At 39.7% G+C, this 18,054-nt stretch overlaps 1 protein-coding gene across 1 annotated transcript; it reads left to right on the plus strand.

Moving 5' to 3' along the window:
• The first annotated feature begins 372 nt into the window (after positions 1 to 372).
• On the plus strand, positions 373 to 13,158 carry LOC141797841 (transketolase-like). The gene is made up of 14 exons (XM_074679528.1): positions 373 to 1,080; positions 2,698 to 2,815; positions 2,931 to 3,044; positions 3,141 to 3,238; positions 5,538 to 5,729; positions 5,933 to 6,051; positions 6,181 to 6,377; positions 6,493 to 6,657; positions 8,940 to 9,096; positions 9,543 to 9,673; positions 9,759 to 9,842; positions 9,975 to 10,068; positions 10,370 to 10,492; positions 12,121 to 13,158. The coding sequence occupies exons 1-14, from the start codon at positions 974 to 976 to the stop codon at positions 12,306 to 12,308; spliced, it is 1,887 nt and encodes a 628-aa protein (XP_074535629.1). The 5' UTR covers positions 373 to 973; the 3' UTR covers positions 12,309 to 13,158.
• Positions 13,159 to 18,054: the final 4,896 nt, after the last annotated feature.

An 18,054-nucleotide genomic window follows, 5' to 3' on the forward strand; every position in this document is an offset into this window, starting at 1 on the left:
TTAATTTCAGCACTTTACTGCCTAAATCTAGCACTTTAACATCTGCTACTGACCACCTGTGTACAATAAAAACTATGATTGTAATGCATTGTAAAATGTTTTATTATGATAATGTTTCTCTGTTCTTTCTTTTACTTAAAAAGAAACAAAACAAGAAGAACAGAACCCTTCAAATATTATACTTGTGGGGGTTTTTTTAACCTGTTTGTTTTTATATTTTAGCTGGGGGGACTACCAATGGAAATTAGCTTGGTAGCTAGATTTGAGTACAATTACATTTTATTTTTTTAAGTGTGTATGAATGTACATTGTCCCTCCTTATCAAATAAACTAAATTGAAATTGAAATTGAACTTTTCCCTTAATTAAAACCCAGTTAAGAAGGTTGATCTAGTAATAATCCCTTTCCAATGCTGATTTTGTCTTGTTTGGTTTGAGTTAGTAACAAATAACAATCAATCATCAAGATCTGAATGATTAGTACAGACAGTGAAGACAAAGTAAATTAGGGTGAGATGCTTGAAGTGCCCCCCTTCACCCCCATTCTTCAGCCCCTCCCCTCCAGACTCTCACACACACGCACACACAGATGTCTATGTGTGTGACACTCCTCCACCATCCCAGTCTCAGTGGCCAATGAAATGAGAGCAGCTTGATTTTAGCACCAACACCCAGCTCACGTCATCAGGTGCCCCCCACACACACACGCCCTCTCCTCCTGTGTGTGTGTGCATGTTTGCAGTGTGTGTCCTTGTGCATCTATGTGTCTGCATGCCTGACAGGATAAATCCAGCTTCACCCCCATACTCTCTCTCTTTCTCTGTGGCTCCGTCACTCACACACACACACCCCTACACACACACAGGTGCTGCTCTTTGGCAAGCCTAACTCTTACACACACATAACACACAAACTCAACAGAGGGTATTAGTTGGTCCACTTTGTGGTGCTGAAGAACTTGATACTTTGCCTTCATGGAGGATTACCACAAACCTGACCAGCAGACAGTGCAGGCACTGAGGAACATTGCCAACCGCCTCCGAATCCACTGCATCAAGGCAACAACTGCAGCAGGCAGCGGGTGAGTCCCCCACATCTCTCCCAGATACTAAAACTAACTGTGCATGCAAAATGCACAAAGAGAACATGTGTGCAGAACAGTTTACACACTTTTTCTTTGCATCATGCATAAACTACCAATACTGAAACCTTTTGGACAAGTCACATGCATGCACAGACGCACACGCACACACATGCAGACATGCAATGTGTGCAGCTGAAGGGCCAAAAGAACAGCATGTCCTGCCTTTGTTCTCCTCCTTTGGTCCACTCACTGAATCATGTCAGCATCCACAGCTCTTCTCTAATTAGCCAGCTTTGAATTTTCATGGGTGAAAATACTTGATGCATCTAGATTAATTAATGTGTCTTATTCTGCCTTTTAACACATTCTAAAGATAAAAAAAATAGAAATAAACCTCCAGAAATGTTGATATATTTTGTTATACTCTTCAATGTTATGTAGTTTATGCTTTGTGAAAAGCAGGAATAAAAGTAGACATGATCAGTGTGACTGGATTTTCAGATTGCAGAGGAAGTCTTGAAGTGCACAGGGCTCATATTTTGTGCTCTTGAGAGTTTTAAACTTTTTAAAAATCGTATACATACATTCGGTTTGATAAACAGTTTATCTTATTCCGAGCTTTTTGAAGGCGCTTCACCTCTGTGCAGTGATGCTCACAAAGACCTTCATGTGTGATGGTGGGTGGATTGCACGCTGCAGAAAGACTTGCGCACTTTCAGGCTGCTGCAAGTATTTGGTTTATAGGTGTTCAAAAAAACTTTTTGGAAGGTTTACAGGTTTTGTTACAGACTTCTGTTGTATTACTGCATGTGTGGCATTAAATGGTAAAATTTAAAAAATGTGATGTAAAGAGTGGTTAAATGAGGGATTTGTTTCCCCACTAGATTTATCAATGTTGGGTAGATAACAGCCTTTTTCTTTGGGCGGCAAGTAGGTATGATTTTTTATATTCACAGTTGAGTAGAGTTTAAGTGATAGGACCAAGAACAAAGAGATTGAAGGGTGATCCCATTTTGAAAAAGAAATTACATAACCTAAAATGTTCTTTCTTCTGAGAATAAAGGGCTGCAACACCCTATAACTCCTGCATGTTTTAATTTTTGGTTACTTCGTGAAATAGACAAAATTTTGGAAAGGCCATCTGTTACATTCTATTGATATTAAAGCAGGACAATATGTCTTTGGTCTATGATTTGGTGGCTGAATGGGAAATGCTTTGTTGTGTAACAGCATCTGTATCCAAGTATTGTTTGAGGAAAATATGAAAAGATGCTGTTGTCTTTGTGAAACCGCTTGCGGTCTTTGTTTGCAGCACACAGCTCCCGAGGGCTCTGTGATTGGCTCTCTTAGTGTTATAGTCTTTATGTAAAGGATCTGGATTGACTTTAAGTAGTTACTGGTCCAAAAATTATAAATATATATTTAGGATACTCTGAATTTCTGACGTTTTTCTAGCATCCACTGCAGGTTTTTAGGACATTTTTAATTTAACTCTTTTGGTTGCTGATTCTATGAGCACATGTATTTCAGCAGGCCGCATTTGTGTTGTTCTATTTACTATTTATGACTGTGTCGATGTGTAAGCTGTTATAGCACATCTTCTCTGTTTTTCAGACACCCGACATCATGCTGCAGCGTGGCAGAGATCATGTCTGTGCTCTTCTTCCACACCATGAGGTACCGCTATGACGACCCGCGGAACTTCAACAACGACCGCTTCATCCTGTCCAAGGTAAGGCTAGGTCTGGACAGGATGGTCGGCTTTTCATGCTTCCTGTTGCCATTCAGAATTCAGACCTTCAAACTGAAAATTTTGGTGTTTTATGACCAATTTTTCTCTTCTACAGGGCCATGCTGCTCCGGCCCTGTACTCCATGTGGGTTGAGGCAGGCTTTCTGAAGGAGAGCGACATGCTCAGTTTGTGCCACGTGGACTCCTCCATGGATGTTCACTCAACTCACGTAAGCTCAAATATTCTCCAACACACACTTGGGTTTTTATTTCATGTAGAAAAACCAGCTTATTAAATGTCTTCCTTTTGTTCCTCTGCATTTCAGAAACATCAGTTCATGGATTTAGCCACCGGCTCCCTGGGTCAGGGTCTCGGTGTGGCCTGTGGAATGGCTTACACTGGGAAATACTTTGACAAGGCCAGGTAATCCTTCACACGAACACACGCAAGTGGATCAACCCCTGGTTGACCATTTTTGCTGCTTTTTATGAATGTCCTTTTTCTTGCATGCATGTAGATCAAAAAAAGCCTGACACTGTCCTTTTTTATTTGAATACAATATTCACATTCTTAACATTACAGCATTGGATTTTAGGGTTTCTTGGCTTTCTTCATTTTAGGTCTGTATGGTGCAGCGTGCAGATTCCGTGGGTGTGTTCTGCGGCTACATGCTCTGCTCTCCCGATTCTTCTGCTCTAATAAACACAGGCCCAGCAGTTTTATTACGGTTATGCCTCTCATCCAAGCAGATTAAATTTCAGAGTCAAATTCAGGCAATGTGCTTTCAGCCGTGTGTGCATCCTGAATCTATAGCTCTATAAATCATTCCAATGAGTCAATTTTTCATAATTTTTCTTTGAAATCCTTTTTTAATTACTGTATTATAAGATTACTTTGATTCATCTTGTAGTATTTAGCCTGTGTGACATGATGAATATTATATTTGATCGTTCTTTGTAAAGCAAGAAGAGTTTTCCCTTTCAAATGAATGTGTGATTCTAATGTGAAACCTGTTTCAAAGGCAGGTGTGAAACTCAGCTCACGCTTCTAGAGGCCTCAGGAGGCTTTTCTCCTGTCACATCTGCTTACAGTCTTTACCGTCAGATGTTGGGGAGCGAATCAATCTGACCGGAAAAGTGTCAGGGAGCATTTTCACAAGACCCCCCTCCTCTGAAAACCTCACACATACCAGGGCTGAACAACTAATCGAACTAAAAACCGACATCGCAATGTAACAGAATGCAATTTTCAAATCACAAAGTCTGCAATTAAAAAAATAAATACATAAAATAAAATAAGTGTCATGTACACAGGCTTTGAGGAAATAAAGTAACTTGAACTTGTTCTTCCTCAAAACCAGCATTTTTAGTTCTGCACTATAGTTTGTGTTTTGTTACTGATGAGAGATCAGTAGGATTTTTATACATTTAATATTTATATTTAGGTTTGAACAGGATTTATTTTTCATTTTATAAAAAGTGCATTCCACATGTTTACATATTTCAGTGGCTGAGGTAGAGATTTGATCGTATCTTGTTTCTGCACTTTATTTTAAGTGACATTCATGCAGATGTGTTATTCATATCAGTTGATGCATCATTTCATCTCATTTCATTGTAACATGTAGGTGTGGCCTACAGAAAAGAGTTGTTAAAAAGTTGACAGTATCCTTTGTCGTGTTGGTCGTACTATAAAATGATTTATTGCTTGTGTTTATTGGATAATGCAGAAGATAAATGTAGGGGCTATCTGAAGTCTCGTTTTCTTTCTGAAGCTTTTCTAATCTTACTTGTTGTTTATAGCCAGTCTTAAGTGATGACAAGAATGTTTTACTCATTGAGTCCTCATATGGCCTCCATGCATACGGTAAAACAACCGTGAAGTTCCCCTCCCTCATTAATCGAGCAACAGCACAAAACATACTTCATTACAATACACTTTGTTTCCTGAGCCTGTCACATGAATGCGGGAGCCGCCAAGGCCAGGAAAACATGCAACAAATAAGAAAGACTCAAGAAAATATTAAAAACAAACAAAATGCACTTGTTACTATACTTGAGAAAATAATATAATCAAAATATTACAAAATAAAATCAGTGTTTCCCCTACCATTATTTGGGAGGGCAACCCGCCCACCCCAACAACAGCACCTGCCCCCCATGGAAGTTAACCTAATGTTCCAAATAGTGCCAGATCACAGAAGAAACAATTAAGAGTTAACTCTCTCATAAATCAGGTCTATAACTTGTTTTTCTTTTGATATAACAGACTGAATAGCCTTGATGTTACTTATCTGTACATTGTTGCGCATACATTTCTCCTTGTTCTCTCTCACACACAGCAAAGGTCCGCCCTAACATGTCCAGACATATAAACATGTGTGCATACACACACAGACAAGTACACTCCCTATAGCAGACAGAAAGCTGGGGAAACCACCACAAGATACATCTCCTAATGCCTTCTCTGTGAAAATGCAGCACTGGCTGTAATGGTCTGTACCCCCTCCCCAAGACTGTAAACCTGGGGAAAACTGAAAAATCCTAAAAGCGCCCCCCAAAAAATCGCACACTAGATCGCAATCCCAATATTGGTTAAAAAGCCCATACCATCACACACACACACACACACACACACACACACACACACACACACACACACACACACACACACACACACACACACTTACTTATTGTGCAGTCTTGTGTGTTCTTGTACTTAGTTACCGTGTGTACTGCCTGCTGGGGGATGGGGAGATGTCCGAGGGTGCTGTCTGGGAGGCCATGATGTTCGCCTCCTATTACCAGCTGGACAACCTGGTGGCCATCATGGACATCAACCGTTTGGGCCAAAGTGACTCTGCGCCCCTGCAGCACCATGTGGAGAAGTATCAGAGGCGCTGTGAAGCCTTTGGGTAAATGTTCATCCAGCTGGAATATTTAAGCAGAGGCTTAGAGTGTAAAATCTCATGCTCAAATTTATGGTAATACAAGGAGTATTTGAGCAACAAGCATTATTGGACTACAACCAGTAAAATCACTTAAGTAAAAAATGTCCTTCTGTATAACGCATGTGTTAAAATGTGTGTCTGTACTATGTTTGGTTGTTTGTGTTTAGGTGGCATGCCATCATTGTGGATGGACACAGTGTGGAGGAGCTTTGTAAGGCTCTCAGTCAGGCCCGTCATCAACCAACCGCCATCATTGCGAAGACCATCAAAGGCAAAGGCATCCCAGGTAAAAATCCTCCACCACTGTCCACTCTCCCACACACAAGTGCAGACCATCTGCAAAAGCTTCCAAAAGTTTCATCTGTCCGGTATTTGAATCTAACACTGTTACGCCATGTTTATCATCTGGTTTCAGCTGCTGAGGATAAGCTTGGATGGCATGCCAAAACTCTGCCTAAAGATATGGCCGAGATGGTGATGAAGGACCTGCAGAGCCGTGTCATGAACAGCAACAAGCACCTGTACCCTCCTGCTCCCATAGAGGACTCCCCACCCGTCAGCTTGAGGAACATCCGGATGCCAAGTGCACCCAACTTCAAGACTGGAGAAAAGGTCATATACTCTCTTGAGTATTCAGTAGCAATCTGAGGACACTACTGAAGAATTGGAAGATGAACCAATACATATCCTGGGTGTCACTTTCTAAAAATATTTATTTTTTTTACAGATCTCTACACGGAAGGCATACGGGGTTGCATTGGCCAAGTTAGGCCGCTACAACGACCGAGTCGTGGCTCTTGATGGAGACACCAACAACCTCACCTACTCAGACATCTTCAAGAATGAGCATCCCAACCGCTTTGTGGAGTGCTACATTGCCCAGCAGAACATGGTAAGACCTGTGCTGACAGTGGAGGATAAGGCTCATTTTTCAAAGCTAGGCAGCCTGTTTTTGTAAGATTTGTCAAAGTGACTATATGTTGTAGTGTTAAATAGCAAAAAAATAAGATTGATGTGATAGTCTGGGGATACATGCATATCTCTTGCCTTCACTGATCTGTGGTGCACTGGGAACACTCAGGCAATTAATCTGACACTTCCCTTCATTGTCTTCAGGAGTAGAATGAAGCAGAAGGTGTAAGACCCAGCTCTGAGTGAATACTTAAAACTGAATATTGAATGCTGTTGAGTGCATTTTGTGGTTAGTTTAGGTGACTTTTAAATAAAGGCACCTCTTTTGGCACATGATAGCAGCACCAGCAGCTATTAAAACTTGAAGCACCTTGTCACACCTACAAAGGTTTTCCCCTCTAGTCGAAATTCTTGCTTGTGTCGTAAATCGCTTTGGACAAAAAGTTAACTAAATAAAGTTGTAGAACTGTAGAACTGTAGGACATTACAATGCAAACAGTGATAAATTTATGTACATAGGTTCAAGCAGACTCATTCAGAGGCACTCAAAATTTCTGGGCTTCTGGACAGATACAAGAGTATCTTTTTATCTCAAATATTACATCAAGCATAAAAAAAGTCTTTCGTGGTTTTATCTACCTTTAATTTATTGTTATTAATTTCAAATTTGACTGAAGGGTCTATAGGCTTATTATCCAGTCTGTGGTCCAAACCAAACAATTACACAATTACGTTTGACAGCGCAACCACGCCTGCTTACGAAACATGTTTCAGGCAACTTTACATTGACACACAGAAAAGTTTTACTAAAACGTGCCTTTGAGTTATTTAAGCGTCGTGTAGTTACCTTGAAATAAGGATACCTTGAAATGAGCGATATGCGACTGAAGAGCCGTACCCACGTTACTTCTTCCACCCGAACTCGTCCGTGTTGAGGCTGAGCGGCTGGTGCGCGAAAGCGCGAACTGCCCACAGGCTCCTCAAGGCATTACTAACAGATCACCGAACAAAACACGAGATACTAGACTCTACTTTAGTCAATATATTTAAAAATTATCTTTATTTTTTTTTCTTCTCTGCCATTGACGACACTGCCACACTAATATCACTGGTGGCATTTTTCCCCCTAAGAATTATGTCACATAATGAAAATATATGCTGCACCAAGCGATTATTCTTGTCTGACAAAAACATCCTTGCACATGTCTGGTCTACCACTATTCCTATTATGACCAAAATGATGAACAAACCCTTAAAAGGAACTTATTTTGCCAAGTAAAAAGCTCCATCTTCACTCCGATTGGATATACTGTATGTACAGTGTCACAGCTGTGAGTCTGCATCTGAGTCACTTAATTATTTATGATATGTCTATCCTTAATGTACAGATGAAGAAGACACAATACATTACCCTCCCTGTGAAGTATGTGGCTGTAGCTGCTGACACCAGCAGTTTATGCAGCACATTTCTTTTTGCCACCGTCATTATTTTAACTCTTCTCTGATAAATTATTCAGAGAATCAGACGTTAATTCTTGGGGCTGTTTTGAGCAGCAGATGTAGGTCAGCCATGTGAATGATGATGATAAATAGGTCTGACAAGTGTATTCAGAGGTGAAATATTAATAAGCACAGAAGGGCCATCTGGCTCAATGCATGAGAAAAGTCAAAAGTTGAATGATGACATTTGTGTGCATTACAGGAAAAAAAAAAAAGATAAAAATGTTTTGCATTTGAAAGAAGGGGATTGCTAGTAAAAAAAAATGCATTACTTTTTAAAATATTTATAAACTCACTACAGTTATTGCATTTACATTCAATGTCATCCCATTGTTTTTTTTAGATAAAACGACTACCAGTTAAGCCTTTAAAGTAACGCTCTGTTTTCCTTCAGTATATCAACAAGAATTTATCTAACACACATTGGTGCTCTCAAGGATTTTTTAGATATTGCTTTTTAAAAAGCATGGAAAGAAGCCGCAGGATTGTTCAGAGTTTGCGAGCTAAGAGAAAGGAAATTATTTGTAAGAGGAGGCATGCCACTGATCTGTCCATATGGGAAAATAAGCTCTGGAGATTTGGAGAGAACTCCCCTCCATAACTCTCTAAAGTTCAAAAAGGCCTCCAATACAGTTTGAATTGCAGATGTGTGACCCTCTGAGTGATCCTTTGGGGCTCAGAAACATCTGATCTGTGTACATATTTAGACACCCTACGTTTGTACCTTTACATGCGCTCAAAACAGTGAATTCCTTTTCCCAGGTCAGTGTCACCATGGGCTGTGCTGCCCGTGAGAGAAACGTTGTGTTTGCCAGCACTCTCGCTTCCTTTTTCACCCGAGCCTACGACCAGCTCCGCATGGCAGCCATCTCTGAGAGCAACATTAACGTGTGCGGCTCCCACTGCGGCTTGTCCACTGGTATACAAGTGTTCATAACAACCCCTGTCATGCACCATACCCAGCAAAACCTTTACTTAAACCCCTTTATTTCCTCACAGTGAAGCCAGACATTTTCACACTATCCCCTGATGTTAACAAAAAGTGAACTGTGTGTGTGTGTGTGTTTGTTGGTGTCACAATCCTTTCTTTCCCTCTAATCCTATGTTTTCCTGACCTTCCTTTGGCCTTACAGCTAGTCCTCACTCCCCCCCTTTTCCTCTCTTCCTGTCTGTACTGGAAGCTGTCAGCAGGGAAGCAGGTGTCCCTCTGTTAGTGCAGGTATACTGCATGCAGAGTCTGGCTTTTTGTCTGTAGAACTGCATGCAAAAGCTCACCTGACCTCACAATAGATTAAAAAAAAAAAAAAAAAAAAAACATTTTTGATGTTGGGCGTTTCAATTTAACCATACATATGCATATCACAGGAGAGGAAGGCCCTTCTCTGATGGGTCTAGAGGATGTGGCGATGTTTAGGGCTCTCCCAACAGCCACCATCTTCTACCCCTGTGATGGTGTGTCAACTGAGAAGGCTGTGGAACTGGCTGCATCCACAAAGGTAAAACCTGGCTCTGGATCGCTGTTTAGCTTTCAAAAAGTCCTGAAGTTAAAAAAAAACTATTGTTGCGTTTTGCTTCAAACAGGGTGTTTGCTACATCCGAACCAGCCGCCAAGACAGCCCCATCATCTACAACAGCAACGAGGACTTCCATGTTGGACAGGCCAAGGTAAGCCATGGATTGTGCTTCAATATTTACAAAGATAGTGTGAGAAAAAAAAACACCATTTCTAAAATTTGCACACCTAGAATTGCTATGTCGGAATAATGGGAAGAAAAGTAAGACATTTCTCCTTCGCAGGTGGTTTACCAGAGCAAAGAGGACCAGGTGACTGTGGTTGCAGCTGGAGTGACTCTGCATGAGGCTTTGGCTGCAGCTGATTACCTAAAGAAAGGTAAAGAACCCTGAGGAATGCTTTTGGCACAAAGAAAAAAATATACCAAAGCATGCTGGACTTATTCAACAAATGAAACTAGAACATTTATAGATTAACTGACAAAAACGGTAAAAAAAAAAAAAAAAAAAAGCATATGTATTCAGAGCTAGAATAGAAAAGTGTACTTTCTGATTCAGGATCAACATGGGCATCCTGACCTTAAAGCCACTGTATGACCAGCATGCCCCAGCTGTAGAAATTTCATTCATGAGACCACCTTAAGAATTGAGGTTTTCAGCTCAGCTACCTGTCTTTCCAGAGAGGATCCCCATCAGGGTCATTGATGCCTTCACCATCAAACCTCTGGATGTGAAAACCATCATGGACCACACACGTGCCACCAGGGGACGCATCCTCACTGTGGAGGACCACTACTATGAAGGTGGGTCTGCCTTTCTCATACAGTTCACCACCTACATTATGCATAACCACCGCCAACCCAGCAGCAACAAGCTCCTCAGAGTGATGCAGCCAAGGCCCTGTCTGTCATTGGTCGACATTCTCGGGTGTGTTGCGGTGGCAGGTTATCATTGGTTCAGTAGGAGAGTTGCAGTGCGGTGGCGTTTGCTCATTGGCTGAGAGGAGGCTGACTGTTGAGAGCAGACAAGGTATTGGTTTTATGGTGCATTTTTGTAAGTGTGAGAGTCAGAGAGGCAGAGTGCTGTCAGATTTCCTTAACTGAGCGTGTGCCCGTGGGGCTTTCTGTGACCTAGATAGCACAGCCAGCCAGGCCCTGTGTGTGTGAAGGAGAGGGGATGGGTGATGGCATGGAGACCACTAGACAAAGGATAGCGGGCATCCATCGGATGCTGTGGTATCCCACTCAGCTTACATCTGGATCAGATAACAGCACAGTAACAACATATTTGGATTAAACTATAACTATTGCAGTGATATGTTGTTCTCTCTCTTTCCTCTGTGTGCATTCTGCAGGTTGTTTGGTCATGTTCAGTGCCTCATTTTACTCATCACAAAAGCCCCAAGTTCTTGAGTCAGCTTAGTGTCTCTGATTCAGTGGAAGAGCAGAATATTTCTGAAACAAATAAAAAAATGGTAAAAGATATTTCAGTGCAAACAGAAAAAATATACATCATCAGATGTTTATGGATTAGGTAGTGTCATTTGGCAGTCCTTTTAATTCATTACAAACATTTGACTTTAGTAATGAAGATGATTTTATAAAATTCATCGTTTTATAGCACCAAGCCTTTGATTTATTATTTGTGGGAAAAAAAGCATAAATTCAAAACAAAATGATTGGTGGTTGCAGTTTTATATACCAGGTAATAATGTGGTCCACCTCATGGGACTTCATGGGGGTCGTCTTTCACAACATCCTTATTTTAATTTGACAGATGTTATGAACACAGACTGCTCTATTTGGCCTGACTAATTCATGTTTATTCTTACATCTTTATGAGTGTCTTCATTGCTTTGCTTTAACATCTGTCTTTAAAGGTGCTATATCAACAAAGTAATTATCATATTGTTACAAATGCATGAACAGGCTTTTATTTGTATTTCTACCTTACATGGTAGTGTCTGACACGGTCATGAGTGCTGCATACTTGTGCGTCAATGGGTAGACGTGGCTCTGAACAGAAATGCCAGTGGGCTTTGTTATCTCTTCAAGGATCTAACCCTGTTCCTGGTTCTGTTACATTTTCTGTTTTCTTTTTCAGAGTGACCCAGAGCCTATTATGTTAAACTGGATTTGCTAATACAGGAAAGATAGATGAGACATAGGAGGAGACTGAATGAATGGTCCTAAAATGTTGTGAATGCAGAAAATATGGATCTGCTCAGTGGACCAGTCATAGGGCTCACTGACTACTTTACTTTGAGGTGTACATCAGGCTAGGCTTGTGACCTCTGTATTAGGAAAGGGCCTGGAAAACGTCTGGGACAGCCAAAGCACTGACTGGACAAAAATATATACCAGGCTTTAGGATACCATATATATGAAAACATTTTTAAATTCCTGTAATGCTATAAGTGTATTTTCCTCAGGTGGTCTGGGGGAGGCAGTTTCCTCAGCTCTGGTCAACGAGTCAGGTATCAACCTGCATCGTCTGGCTGTATCTCACGTCCCACGCTGTGGCAAACCCCATGAGCTGCTCAAAATCTATGGCATTGATCGTGATGCCATTGCGCAGGCCGTCCGCAAGATGCTCAGCAGCTCCACCAATGCCAAGTAACCTCTCCCCTGCCCAGCCCTGCCCCACCCAACTGACCTGTCTGATCACACCCCTGCAGTTGCAGATTACAGTCGAGTATGTTTTGATTCACATGACACCCAGCTCTTTTTTTAAAAAAAATTCCTTCACTGTGAATGCCCTTGTGTGTACTGAAGTAATGTGATTTTGTGCCGTACACTTTGAAGTAGATTACCACCTTTGACCCTTTTTTCTTGCATCCATCACTTCACACAAAAATGACAGACAAATGCACATATCCTCATCATTCAGTGATCAAAATGTGGCCATAATAACTATACTATGTGATGCTCTCTCGTGTTTTTTAAAAGCTCTTTGATTCATTTGACTGGAAATGTTTTTATATTGTTCTGATGTAGCCCTCTTTAAACTGGGTGGGGCTTAGCTTTAAATTAAGTGTTGATCGTGACCTCAGTGTCAGAAAGAAACCATCCGAGTTGTCTTTTGTAGAAGGTAGAGGAAAGAAAAAAAAATTAAACAAATGTATGTAGGTCACAAAGAGCAGTCACTTAAGATCACATCTTCAGGTTATGTAAACTGTTGTGCTCTCAATAGTTGTAGCAATTCTCTTCAGCACTGTATGTTTCTAATTTTACAATTACCATCAACCCACACACCTCTGTGTTCATTTGTGCTAGCTGTACAACTGGACGGTACCAGCAGTGCGATGATAGTGGCATTATTGATTTTAAACAAAGTAAACATGAGGTAGAGAGGCCTTTGGGTGCTGGAGAGTGGAGACAATGACTGTTTGTGAGTGTTAAAGAAGAGTTACATCTGACTTGTGAACCCAAGATCAAACACTTTCTTTGTTACTTGAAATTTTGTATGTACCTTACTTTCATGTAATAAAGCCCTCTGCATTTGAAACTGTGTGTTTGCAATAGTTTGTCCACCACCCCTTGTGTAAGAGTAAACACTGGTAAAAAAATATATATATTGTTAAAGCGTGTGAAACAAACCATGATCAGGGACAGTATACCACTTGGTAATGTCTACACAAGTCTGTATCATGTGTTCCATAGATAATTTATTCAAATGCAATTTCTTTCTCAAGATCTGATCACAAATATGTCACAAGATGGTGAAAAATCACAAATGCTGAATCAAACATGTCTACATCTTAACTTTTATTTCTTTTGGTGATGGGGGCTGGTCCAGACTTTGTTGCACTTTCTGTACCAAAATAGAGAAGCAACTTGGGCTAACGTTGACTGCCCTGTCAATCAGAAATTAATGAGCTCAAGTTTTCTTTAACTATTACTTTCTGCCCACCATAGATAAGCTGGCTGTTTGCATGCCTTAGAGATGAAAAGTAACGACATCACTGAACTACTGAAAGGCATATTGCAATGAAAAAAACTCCCAGATGGCAGATAAGGCAAGTTTAAAGTTATAATCAGACTGTTGTCAATTAGGAACTGCAACCCAAGCGCTATAGAGTCTTATTTTGAAGTGTGAGAATCACCACATACTTGTGGAGGAAAGTAACTAAAGAAAATAACTACAGTCCTTACTGGATGAGTGGAAACAGACAGCAGGTTAGTCATAATTGTGGGTCCAAGGAACATCCTTTAGCTGTTGTATTCTAATATGCTAAATCGTTTAGGGCACAATTGTTGGCCTAATTGCACATGGGACCGATATGAAAGAGAGAAAGCAACCAAAGAGGTACTCCTGAAACATGCAATTGCTGTCTGATTATATAGATGTTTGTGAAAAATCAAGGAGTCAAAATTCCTCAGAAAAGCACACCATACTGACTGTACCTTTTTAAACACACCCTTGCATATTTCAGAATATGTTACCCTTTAAAAGAAAGAGTGAGTTTCAATGAATGAGCACTTTTTAAGCTTTATCCTAACCCTCTTAGACATGGTTTCAGACCATGATGGAGCACAGCTTTTTAAAAGAAAAAAAGAAATCTTAAAGTGGAGACCATAAAGCATTTTTTTGATTACTAAATAAAGAATGTGGTCAGAATTACCTGACATTGTTAATACGAATTTCAAAACTGTTTTTAAAGGGACTGAGAGGACTTTCTAAGTGATCTTGAAAGAGTCTCACCTCTGGGTTTATGCCTGATTGTAATTCATGACTTTAAATGAGATTACAAGTTTAAGACTTTGATTGTTTCCCTTGTCTAATCTGTGAACTGAAAAATAATGTGTCTGTTAAAATCTAAATTTGTTGTATAGCTCCACATAGTCATACTTTAACACAGGATTCATTTGATCTCTAGACATCTGCTGTCTTTGCAATTTTTTGTCTTAGACAGTAATGCATAAGCACAACATTGTCCTTTAAACAGCCAAACAGGTGCAGCAACCCTGCCGTTAGCATCTGTCATGATGGAGTCTACCACCATTGGAATCAATGCTCTTTTGGGGCATTAACTTGGCTTATGCATACCACTGACTTATTTTTTTTTTCACCATAAGTACAGACAGTGTGTTTTTATTGCTAATGGCTGGATGTGCATACAGGCCCTGATCTCCATTCATTTTTCAAAACAAACATGCGTTGGTTAGAGTCATGTCCTCAAGACAGTAGACAACAAGTCCTCACAGGAAGCTGAATCTTAACTGTACGCTAGCTTTTCCTGAAAGTCCTCACAACTCCTTTAAATGCAAACTAATGGAATTCTAAACATGTCATTTCAAATGCAATCATGGCTATTTCTCAAAACTTCATGATTGATTTTAAATGAAAAAGGTGATTGAAAACCCTCATAACTTAACATGTATTATAACAACTAAAAAAAGAAGAGATTTGTTCAAAGTAACAGTACAGACAGTATGAATTAATTGGAAAAATGCACAAAAACACATTTGCAATTACTGTCAAAAGTTGCTTATAAATCTATATTTGACAAACTGCTTTGTGAGTCTGCTTGCAATGTCGATGGACATATTACATACCTGTTCAAAGACATAAATGTGTTAAATGTTCTGCTACAATTTGAAGTACCAACAGAGGAAACTGTGACATTTTAAGTCAAACAAAGCTACAAGTAGCATGCTGCAACACAGTTCAAACAGGCCATTCAACATCAGTCCTATCCAGGACTAGGCAAAAAGCCTATCATAAGCCCCGTTTCCACCAAGCAGTTTAGTTTATCTTGGTATGGCAAGCATTTTATGGCATTACCACTGACTAATCTCACGACAGATCCCCAAATAACCAAGACTAACGAACAAACTAACTCTAAACTAACTGTCCCACTTTTTGGGACCCTTCCATTGGTGTGCCAGACTAAACAGAGCCACTTGCCTGCTCTTTGTAACTAAGAGCCATATGGAAATCACAAAGCAGAAGAATTGCTGGATGTTCCCCATCGTTCCTCTTTGTTTACTGTATCATGTTTTTCTTCTTTGTTGGATTCATTAGTGGGGTCCACAGTGTTGCACTGCTATGGCACCACCCTATAATGTAACTGACTTGGCATACGGCTTACATGCCGCCTACCACCAGGGGGCACGGTTGGCTATGGAAACCCAAACAGGATCAGGCTTAACCAAACCAATCTGTACCAAACTGTACTGATCTAAACTGGACTGCTTGGTGGAAACTGGGCTATAGATTTTGGGGTGGCACCTGGGCTGGCCAGTCTGATTCCAAGGAGGGCTGTACCACCTCTGGCTGCTCCTCTGGAGACACCCCTGTTGGTAGATAAAAGAGGTAGGCAATAGACGTAAACCCTTTCTACCACCAGGGGCTCCGAGTCCCTCTCAGCCTCCTTCCAAGACAAAGAAAAAAGCTTTTTCAGGTCATACAAATAGAAAATAATTTTAGTTTTGAACACTGTATCTTTGTAAATAAATATTTGGATACTTTTAAAATCACATCTAGCTCTTGTAAGTCTTATTGACAGAGACCTGTTTTTCCTTGTTGCTCCACAAACAGCAAAAAATATGAGTCCACATCCATAAGACATAAGACAGGCTGAGAAAAGAATACAAGTTAGACAAATATTAGACAATGTATTATTATTATTATTATTATTATTATTATTATTATTATTATTATTATTATTATTATTATTATTATTATTATTATAGATCAAAGTTGTACTGATCTATATGTGGATTTACCGTTAAATGATTTGAAGTTCAGGGTGGCCACAAGAAAAGCAGCAGTAAATCCCAAATAAACATCTGAAAAGAGTTAAAGACATTTTAATATTTTGCCAATTTCCCAAATTCATACAGGAATTATATCCAGTTGTTGATCATGGGGTATTCCCCTTAATGTGTACCTTATGTACTCAAGTGTGTAAACACTGATTATTAACATTAACATGAAAAAACACACTTTTATCTTAACAGTTTTACAATCAAAATCAAACATTTTTGAGCATTTATTCAATAATGAAATTCAGTTGCACACCCATGTAAGGGCAGGCCATGTAAAGGTTCACATGAAGCTACATCAGGATTTAATTCAATAAAAAGAAGGCGGTACCTTTTCTGTCATATGGAGGGCCTTTACATGTCTTATTGTGTGCTTTTATGTCTGAAAGGAGACGCATAATGAACACAGATAATCAGAGCTGTCCAGCAGAACACACTGATTAATAAATACGTTCAGCATTAAAGTGTTACACTTTCTTTTCAGAAATGATGTAGCTTAAACTGGTGTTCATATTCATCCCATACTGTATATACTTTGAATTCTGTGATATTTTTGTGAATATCAAACAAAGTTTGGCTTACTGCACATTAGGCCGAAAATCTCAAAGAACAAAGCAAAACAAGCACCAAAGGCTGCTGGCACAGCTATAGCTGTAAAAACATGGCATAGCATCACAGAAACATGTGTGTCAAAATTTAGATTATTTAAAATGTGTATCATCTTTACAATTAGTTATCTGGATGACATTGGTGGCTACTTACGGCGAAAGGGACGATACAGAACTGTTCCCCATCCGAGACCAAAGCAGATTGCAAAGAAATGGTAATATTTGTCTGAAATGGTTCAGAGGAATACTTCAAAATGATGCAAATCTTTTAGAATCACATTTATTCTAGCTTATGATGTGCCACCACCTTCAATTCTTGATTTATAATGTACATACAGTGCTGGTAATAGGCAACAACTAGGTCCTTTATGTCTTCCTGAAAGAGAGACAAAACTGGTTTCTTGGCAGTGACGGTGGCAAAGAGTACAGATAATAAAATAAAGTAGTGATACAGATTTAAAAAAAGATAATATACCAAAATCAGGGCTGGTGACAGAACAAAATACCACACAAGCACAGGTTTACCTACCATTTCTGATCAGCTACAGCAGTCTACTGCTCCACAGGTGAAAAGATTACAGAGCGTTGCACATGCAGCAAATTCCATAACCTGTCAAACCACCTGGTCAACAACAGGGATATGACAAAGGAAAGTCCCGCACAAGATTGTTTTGCTTTCACATTCGAATGACCTTAGACTCAAGGAGAGTGTTGGGGCTTGAAGACAACTGTTTGAGATTTAAAATGTGTTTGATACATTTGACACACATGAATAAGCAATATTTTGTTTGGAAGATAAATAATGCCAATCTGAACAAGGAAGTAAAAACCTCATTGACGGTTTAGAGTCACATAATCTGTATAAATAAATTAAAAACTCAGATTAAATGCTACAATGATCTATCTGTAATTTGACTTTATTGTATGTTTTACTGGTATGCTAGGTATGAAAGTTCAATAACTGATAAGCTCTCAGATATTTTGATG

Source organism: Halichoeres trimaculatus, unplaced genomic scaffold, assembly GCF_033239565.1.
Source record: "Halichoeres trimaculatus isolate MK-OKI-2021-1 unplaced genomic scaffold, fHalTri1.1 fHalTri1_scaffold_1, whole genome shotgun sequence".
Classification (NCBI taxonomy): Eukaryota; Metazoa; Chordata; class Actinopteri; order Labriformes; family Labridae; genus Halichoeres; species Halichoeres trimaculatus.